General features: G+C 37.8%; 1 protein-coding gene across 2 annotated transcripts; it reads left to right on the forward strand.

Annotated features, from left to right (window-relative positions):
* Positions 1-1,317: 1,317 nt before the first annotated feature.
* Positions 1,318-6,237, forward strand: macir (macrophage immunometabolism regulator). Of its 2 annotated transcripts, none has more exons than XM_040037125.1 (2): positions 1,318-1,450; positions 5,008-6,237. In XM_040037125.1, the coding sequence occupies exon 2, from the start codon at positions 5,025-5,027 to the stop codon at positions 5,664-5,666; it is 642 nt and encodes a 213-aa protein (XP_039893059.1). In that variant the 5' UTR covers positions 1,318-1,450; positions 5,008-5,024; the 3' UTR covers positions 5,667-6,237. The 2 variants fall into 2 exon arrangements, with proteins under 2 accessions (XP_039893059.1, XP_039893060.1); XM_040037126.1 differs by having other exon boundaries at positions 1,347-1,450; positions 5,012-6,237.
* The last annotated feature ends 3,439 nt before the right edge of the window (positions 6,238-9,676 follow it).

Genomic DNA, 9,676 nt, shown 5'->3' on the forward strand with positions numbered 1-9,676 from the left:
GCTGACTAAATACTTTTTTGCCCCACTGTATGTGCTGAATCTACCTAGTTGTTTTCCCTGCATTGATCTGAGTATAGGTTTTCCTGGCTTTGAGTGGCCAGTGCAGGATTCATGAAGGCTATACACAGGAAGTGTTTGGTTGTTGTTGCTGTGTGCTGAGAGTAAAGAGGCTGCTAAGAAAGTTATCCATCTCCATCTTGCTGTTTCTAATCGTTCAGAGAGATTCCAAACCACATAGTGAACCCTCACATTACATACATATACTTATAAAAATAAATAAATTCTCCTCTCAGCCCTGCGGATGGTCTATCCTGAGGGTCCTGCGCAGGGTCTGGACAGAGATCTTGGATGGTGTTCCTGGGATCTGTTGGAGCCACTCACATAGCTTGGGAGTCACTGCACCTAGTGCTCTAATTTACAACTGGAACCACTGTTACCTTCACCCTCCACATCTTCTCGAGCTCTTCTCTGAGACCTTGGTACTTCTCCAGCTTCTCGTGTTCCTTCTTCCTGATGTTGCTGTCATTCGGAATCGCTACATCTATCACTACGGCCGCTTTCTTCTGTCCATCTACCACCATTTTGTCCGTCTGTATCTGACAAATAACAACATTTTTTTTTAAATGTCTTACCTTTTGTTACTAGCAGCATGTCACAAATACACATAGCTTGTTTCCATTTCATTAACTGAATTTAGAGAATATGCAAATGATAACACAGTTTGACCAGCATAAAACAATATTTTTGCACCAGCAAAGTGATTCACAAAGCTCTATTACCCAGTGATGTTTACAGTGTAGTTAGATATTTTGAGGAAACTGGACAAGTAAAAGATAGGGAAGTGGTAAACCTAAAAAAAAAAACCCAAACTAAACAAAACACCATCTACAGCAGCTGAACAGCAGCTTTTTAATGTCATTCAAGATGCCTACAACTACTCCTGAATCCTACTTAAAGAAGAGAGCTGCCAAAGAGAGTTAAGGCTGTGTTAAAGAATAATCAAAGTTGGTTGTGCTAAATCTTTACTTCAGGCTTGTCAGAATGGCACAAACCCTGCCTTTGCCTTATGTGCTGCTGCATTTCTATGTATGTTTGAATATGTGTCAATAAATTGCTGCATCTAGTTCCTAAAAAAAAAGACGCACTCCTTTTTATTTTCCAGCAATAAAAAGAAGCAACTTTTGTAGTTCAATTTACTATCAAAATGTTTCCTTTTTTAAGCTCGTATTTTTTGAATTTGTTCATGAAAATGTTTCGTTGGGAATAACTGATGTAATTACATTTCACTGAGTTTGATTTTGCTCGTAATTACACAGGTGTGTAAATTCCAGCCTTGTCATCCTTTGCTTTCTTCTTCCTGGAAAAAAGAAGAAGAAGAAGAAGACAGGAAGTGTTCCTGTTGCTGTTGACGAGCACGGGCGTGAGAAAACGGAGTGCGGAGATTTCGAGGGTTCGTGTTATAATTCCTTCTTTCTTTCTTATTATTATCATTAGTAGTATTTATTTTTCCTTCTGCTTTCGGTTAATAGGCTATAAAGCCAGAAAATCTCCGGTGAACATTACTGATGATGAACTAGCTTCTCCAGGCCGAGTGGTCAGCATCGGTGTGTTTCAAATGCGGTGCTGAGCCAGTGTTTAAAACGCTGCGATACGTCGCATTTAAACTACGGTTCTACAGAAATGTAGATAATGTGTGTTGAGTGTACTAACGTTTTGTATGTAAGAGGTTTTTGCTCTCACTAGCGCGGTGAGCCATCTGATTCAGCGAGGAACAGAATGAATCAGGCCTGTCGTTGGGTGTAACAGCCATTTCTTCCACCTGCGCTATCTCACTTCCTTCGAAAATACGACATTAATATTAAGGTTATCAATTATATCACGCTTGAGATGTACGTGTGTTGGTGTGAAGCCAGTAGCACTGGTATAATAACAATGCTTGTCGTCGCTGCTGCTTTTCCAGGCTCCCTTCGTATGGCACGACCAGCCTCGCCATTGCGCTTGCAGGCGCTGCGGCTATTAGTCCTATTTTTATGGGTGCGGGTCCTCTGTGTTTAAATAGTTCAATTTCTCTTTAAAATTAAACTCTGGAAATATAAAATATCTTGGTTTATAATTGTTTCATGGAAAGAAAAAAATAGCCAGCACGCTTTATTCACACAAATTAATGACTGATTTTCTGGGTTTGTTTTTTTTTTTTTTTTTTTTTTTACAGTATTGCTACCGGTATTGACTTTCCTCCCTTTAAGGCCCCTTTTCACTGAACTATAAGATTGCTGTTTCCTGTGCAAGTTAGCAGTATCTTTTTTTTCTTTTCTGAGTGGTCATCTGTTATTCTTCAGTAATTATTGACGTTTTATACTGAACAGTTTACTGCATTTTTGCAAGCTTAGCTTAGGATGGAACATTGCATCATTTTTCTTCAGTAGCTTAAATTAAGCATTAAATAAATTCAAGCTACAACTAGGGCTGCTTTTTCAAGTGGAAGAAATATTAATATAGCTAGGCTGCTAGACCCCAAAAGGACTGGTAAATGCCATTACCTGATTAATCTGGTGAGTTTGTAAGATGAGTTTCAGCTCTTTACCATGAGATAGCTTATATGCTATATGCAATAGCTGATCTAGCAGTACAAGCTTGTCCCTAATTTCAAGTCACTAATAACTAATCCTTTATAATAATAATGATAATAATAATACTTTTAATGTACACTATTTTTGCCTTGTATCACGGTGGTCTTGCAGGTTAGCTTTAACCTGATTTAGTGTCTCTTTGTTCATGCTGCTTAATGTCTTACATAGAGCAATGTTTATGTTTCATGTATACATTAGTAGAGATTACGGCAAAGTCATGCCATGCATCTGATCTGATGGCTAACTTTCCCTTTAGTAGCTGACAGGATAATGTGTCCCTCAGAGCTGAGTACATTACACACACACACACACACCTGACACCTTACCAATTCTGGTATTCTATGGTAAATGACAGTCTGGCTTCACAGTGCCAGGCACTGAACTCAGGACGACCCTCATGGAGTCTGTGATTGTTTGGTCTGAGACATTCGCACAGGATTGTTTTAGTAACTGATTAATCTATTGATTATTTCATTGATTCTTTGAGTAATCAGATAAAAAAAAAAAAAGCTTTTGTCTTATTAATGAGCAAATATATATAGTCAAAAGAGAAAAATTACAGGTCTTTCGAAATGAACTGCTCATTGGCTTCCATTTTAGAAACTGCAACGTTTTTTGTTTTTTTTTTGTCTCATTCATCATCTGTTTCATTTGTCCAAAAAACAAAAACATTTGTCTGGAAATTTTAATACAACTTCTGGAGGTTTTTTCAAAGTAAATGCTCTAATTATAATTAAAACAAAGCTTTCTCCAAAAGATGGACGCTGTTTTGGATGTTAGAAACACGTTTTCTTTCACTCTGCGCTCTTGGTAATGGCTCTGCCTCTTTGCTCTTGTGTATTGTGTGTCTAAATGGACTCCAGCTTCACGTTAAACTGTGCCTGTGTCATCATCACTGCTGCTGTTGCGTTATCAGTGTTTCTGTTTAAAACTGGGGGCTGTGTGGGCTTAATGTTGCCAAACCTTTTAGTCACACACTGCTCTTAGATACGTTTCTATTGCTCATCTGTTTTTAGTCGCAAATGTGGCTAAAACGCTCCCTTTTGCCTTCCCATGGTTACAGAGCCGTGCCTTAAACGAAGCATCAACGCAAAGAATTTGTGTTTAGAATCAAATGAATCTTTGCAACCCAAATTCACACCAATGGCCTGCTGGAGGTCATTTTGCAGGCCATTTTATTTTATACTTGTTATAGTATAACAAGTAACATACTGCATGACTTTTAAGAAAAGTGTTATGTGTAATATATGTATTGATTACTTTTTGAATAATGACCCTGATCACAACAAAGAAGGGAAACACCGGCAACATACCACATTGACCACATTGCATGTAATTAATTTGCACAAGTGTACTGTGTTTGTACTGTGCTCCTTAACAATGGTGGTAACTGTCAAAGTGGAGCCATTGAGAACCTAATGAGAATGTATAAGAAAATCATAAATTGTAAAACTTTGTGAAAGGAGTCTAATACACGCCAGTCAGTCGACAGGTTTCAGAAGTGGCGATACTGCGTTTTTGATGCTGGCAGCTGGCATTGGATTAAGACACTTAGCCAATTAAACTTTTGTGTGCTGTCAGAATGTAAGGAAACTGTTTATCAGAGGGAAAGTGATTCTTTTTTCTGATTTTTATTTTGTTTGTTTGTTGGAAAATTGTATGGCACCTGGCAACCATTTATATTCTTTGTTGAAAGGATGGCAGCTGTTGTTATTAGCATATAACCAGAATATTATTAGTGTATTTTAAATATATGACAAAATAACTATTTGTTTTATTTTCTTCTCATCTCTTTTCTTCTTTTCTTTTTTTCTCCAATTGTTGACATTTTGTTGCATTTTCATGAGAAACAGGGAGCATGGGAGCTAGCTGATTGTCAATCGCCAGTTGGTGTCTGCTTCAAGCATGCCATGTTTGACTGATCTGGATAGGGCCGGTGCTATAGAGCAACTTCAAGCTGCCATGAATGGCAATTGTCAGCTCACCCGCTGTATTCAAGACAGCAAGTCAACTTGGCTGCTTGCACAAATCTTTGCCCACTTTTACATATTTCTAATAGATTAAATCTAAGTGAAGGCATCAGTTTTTTGGAAAATGTAAATACTAATGAGGGTAGATATAGTACAATATTCTCAGTGGTGATGTGCCTGGAGCCTCCTTCTTGGTGCTGGGACCGGCCAACTTCCCACCACCAGCTATGTCCACCCTCTGTTTGATGTTATTGTACAGCACCTTGGTCAGCTCTGTTGTTTTATGCTTTATAAAAAATAAAGTGGTGTGTGTGTGTGTGTGTGTGTGTGTGTGTGTGTGTGTGTGTGTGTGTCTCAATTCTCATGGCTGATATTTTCTTTCTTTCTTTTTTTAACCTTTTGATCAGTCAGGATATCTGTAACGATGGAAATGGATATAAGTGGAGTATCCAGGACACGTGTCTCCATTCTTCCTACAACTGACATCAAAGCCACATTGAAACCAGAAGCAGAGAGACCTCGCTGTGCCAGCACCCCATGTTCACCAATCAGAGGTACTGTTGCAGGATACCAGATTCTCCACATGGACTCAAATTATTTGGTGGGCTTCACCACTGGTGAGGAGCTGCTCAAACTGGCCCACAAGTGGTCAGAAGGTAATCCTGAGAAGGCCCGTGTATCAGATGCAGTGTCCAGCTCCATCAAGAGCACTGTCCCTAAGTCTGTGGACCTGGGCATCCACCGGTCTTCACGTATTTTCAAAGCCAAAGGCCGGTACTACCAACCATACGACATTCCTGCTACTAATGGACGAAGACGAAGGCGTATGCCCAGTTCGAGCGACACCTTCCTCAGATCTCTGGCCCACGGCGAGTCTGGGAGGGCTCTGCATGCTCCACTACCACTCTGTTTGCTTAAAAGTAAAGGTGCCCAGTCCAAGTCTCTTGACTACCTTAATCTGGACAAAATAAGTATCAAAGAGTCATCAGACACTGAAGTGCTACAGTACCAACTGCAGCACCTCAACCTACGAGGGGAGCGTGTGTTTACCAGAAACAAGACATGAAAGCACAGTGAAACTTTTTTAGATGTGTTTCATCCTCTGGGGTATTTAGGTGCTATTTCTAGACTTGTTTCTTTCTACTATGATTATAAACAGTTCTTTAAGGAGACAGTCTGATGATAATCTTGTTCTATTATTAGTTGGGAGGTTTACCTTGTTCTGTATGCTTAACATTATGAGGTTTTTGAGGTTAAAAAATTGAATTATATAAATTTAGCAATAACTGATGGACCTATTTATTGACAATTTTTATTGGCATTGTTGTGTGTTTGTAATGGTTGGATACACACTATTATACCAGCTTATAGCTGAGAAAGCACATATCACATACAGTATCAGCTTTAAAATGCACCGTTGACATCAGTACAATAGTTTTACTGTGACTGTTCTTGTTTGTTTGACATTAAGGAACTGCATTTGGAGTTGTCAAATTAACAATATAATGTTATTGTATGTTGCACATTTATTTACGTATTTATTTATTGATGTAGTACTGTTGGTTTAGATGTCAATATGATTTCCACGCTCTAATTTACAGTAATGTAAGTAAATCAATTAAAAACAAAAAAAACATGCCACTTGAAGTTTGTCGTAATATAAGATATGCTATGTGCTTTTAAGAGGTTTTTTTTTTTTTTTTCCTCTGATGCACAAATATAATAATTATCAGTGCTTACACTACCATTTAAACATTTTGACACACCTTCTGATTTAATGGTTTTTCTTTATTTTTACAACTTTCCACATTATACGACGAGTTGTGTTGTGCAGAAGTCAGGTTGGTACACAGCTGAGAGCCCTGTTTGACAACTGTTAGAATTCATATTATGGCAAGAACCAATCAGCTAAGTAAAGAGAAACAACAGTCCATCATTACTTTAAGAACTGAAAGTCAGTCAGATGGAAAATTGCCAAAACATCCAATATGTGCCCAAGTGTAGCCGCAAAAATCACTAAGCACTACTATGAAACTGGCTCACATGAGGACCGCCCCAGGAAGTGACCTCTGCTGCTGAGGATAAGTTGATGCAAGTTAACAGCACCTCAGATTAGAGCCCAGATAAATGCCACACAAGAGTCCCAGTAGCAGACACATCTATGTTCAAATTAGGCTTTTATGGTCAAATAGCTAAGAAACCAATACTAAGGAAAAGCAACAAGCAGAAGACATTTGTTTGGGCCAAGAAACACAAGGAATGGACATTAGACCCGTGGAAATCTGTGCTTTGGTCTGATGAGTCCAAATTTGAGATCTTTGGTTCCACTCGCCGTGTCTTTGTGTGGGGCTGCTTTCCTGGTGACGTTGAAGGCACACTGAACCAGCATGGCTACCACAGTATCCTGCAGCAACACGCCATCTCATCCGATTTGTGTTTAGTTGAACAATCATTTATTTTTGAAAACATTACAACGACCCCAAACACACCTCCAGGTTGCACAAGGGCTATTTGACCAAGAAGGAGAGAGATGGAGTGCCAGATGGCCTGGCCTCCACAGTCACCTGACCTAAACACATCATTTGGGATGAGAGTGAATGCAAAGGGCCAACAAGTGCTCAGCATCTCTGGGAACTTCTTCAAGACTGTTGGAAAACCATTTCAGGTGACGACCTCATGAAGCTCATCGAGAGAATGCCAAGTGTGTGCAAAGCAGTAATCAAAGCAAAAGGTGGCTATTTTGAAGAATCTAAAGTATAAAACATCTTTTGAGTCATTTCACACATTTTGTTTACTACATAATTCTACATGTGTTCATTCACAGTTATGGTGCCCTCAGCGAGAATCTACAATGTAAATGTTCATGAAAATAAAGAAAAACCATTGAATGAGAAGGTGTGTCCAAACTTTTGACTGGTAGTGTATGTACTTTCACTTTTGATTGAATCCAATAACTGATGAAAGGTGGTAAATATAAATGACAGAGGAAAGACATGTAAAACATCTCCAGTCAGACTTTAACTAAGGATGCTTCAATTATTTGGTCATCTCCTTAGACCGCTGGTATCGCTTACTAATGTGACTATGAAAGGCATGAGAAAGAATTTTAGAGGGATGCAGAGTTTGCCATGCTTCTTTAAGAGACTCAATTTGCAGCCACACTGGACAGAATGGAGGCTTGTCATGTAGTTTGATTAAATTCAACCAAATGACCATGTGTCTTCCACTACAGATAGAGTGTGAGAGAGTGTCACTTCACTTCTTGTAAATCTTTATTGCTTATTGTAGCAAATATGTATCAGTGCATCATTTGTTTTCTGCATTGTTCATGACGGCAGTATGTAAAGATGTGAGATGTGTTTTTAATAAGTGTGTAGATTTCCCTTACAGCTCGTAATGGTTGAGTTTTCAGTCCCTCTGTTGCAGAACACTTTTTTTCTGGACGTATTGCACTGTTGGATATGTGCTACAGACTGTCTCTGGAATTCTCTGCTTCTGTCACCACCATGGCACTAACTATGTGTTCCTATAGAAAACACTACAACAACAGTATTGTATATATAAGTAAGCCATTAAACACTTACAGATCTGTACACCCCTTGAGTATGCACCGTTGGACATGCTTCTTTGAAAGAATTGAAATTGTGAATTCTTGTTTCAGAACTTGTGTTTTTTGTTACATTTATCAGTGTAAAACGTATTCATTTAAGCTGTAACAAGCCTTTGTGAAATCTAAATTTAATGTTATAATGGCATCTCCCAAGTTCTGTTGCGTAAAATGAAATAATCTGAGGTGCAATCTGTGAGACCGTTTATCTCAACATTCTCAGGTCAGAGCCATAGAGCATGTCAGTTGCATTGCTGTATGCCACTGTAACTTTCTAATACAATCTGAGAGCCAGAAATTATGAATTATGATGAGCAATAATTATTACCATTTAAAACATCATAAATACTGTAATATTAATTATGTAATGATCAAAACAAGCACATTTCTAAATGAATTTAGCTTTTAGAAAGTGCTGTTTTTGTCTAAAAAGCTGTGCAAAGAAAGAGAATTTTGAGTTAGTTCTTTCTGAATATTTATAATACGAATATTCTCAACTTGGCCCAGACTCAGATGAAGCAAATTCAAATTGGGTAGTCTGCAAAATGTTCTTTCAACAAGTGTATTTTCATTTCTTTTTTAAGTGCATTTCACTTTATCCACAAATACTTGGTGGAAACAAAATAATAATGCAGTGTTATGATAATATAACAATATAATTTTAATTAAAAAGACTTTAACATTTTTAATGTTGTTGTGTGAGCTGACATTAGTGATCTCTTAACATGTTACACTACACCTTCCTCTATGAACTTTAATGTTTGTCTTGATGGGAACAAATATTAATTAGCAATATGAGTGACTTAAGTTAGGTAAAAAATTTTACCTAAAAGAAAAACTTTTGGCAGTAGAGGATGTGAAATTCAGTAGTTTATACAACAGTTTAAATAGCCAGACAGTCTGTGATATGCTGTGAAAGGTAATGTAGATCTCCTGTGTAGCCAAGTTCTTTTTTGTACTTTATTGTTATCACTTTTTAAAATGTTCCTATTTCTTTCAGCTGATAAAAAAAAAAAGTTTTTATCTATTGAGCGCGATGGAGATCACTGTAAATGTTGCAGTAAAAGATTATTTGACAATGTGGCTGTATTGAAAGCTGCTTTTGGAGACACCCCAATAATGATTGAATATGATGACTTCATAAAGAACTTGGGTCACTTTTAAAAAAAAAGAAAAGTCACCCCACTATCTTACTTAGTTGCGCATTAAGTCTCAATTCTGAACTGCATGCAGTCACTTTAATAGAAGGTTGTGTGCAAGGGGCATAAACAGCTCACTGTCAGCTAGACTACCATGTAGAAGACACACAGCTCAGAGTGACTATAGTAGAAGGAACAAAATGTTCAAAGGCCAGTAATACAACACATAATACAAGACAATAAAATACAAGCAGAAAACTTGCAAATTGGAGAGGAAATTGCATCTCACTACATTAGGGGATCGTCATATAGACTGGAAAAAATTCTACT

This window comes from Simochromis diagramma, unplaced genomic scaffold (genome assembly GCF_900408965.1).
Source record: "Simochromis diagramma unplaced genomic scaffold, fSimDia1.1 OVJJ01000330.1, whole genome shotgun sequence".
Taxonomy (NCBI): Eukaryota; Metazoa; Chordata; class Actinopteri; order Cichliformes; family Cichlidae; genus Simochromis; species Simochromis diagramma.

Coding starts and splice junctions, on each gene's coding strand:
- macir (XM_040037125.1), top strand. CDS start 5,025: ATGGAAATGGATATAAGTGGAGTATCCAGGACACGTGTCTCCATTCTT.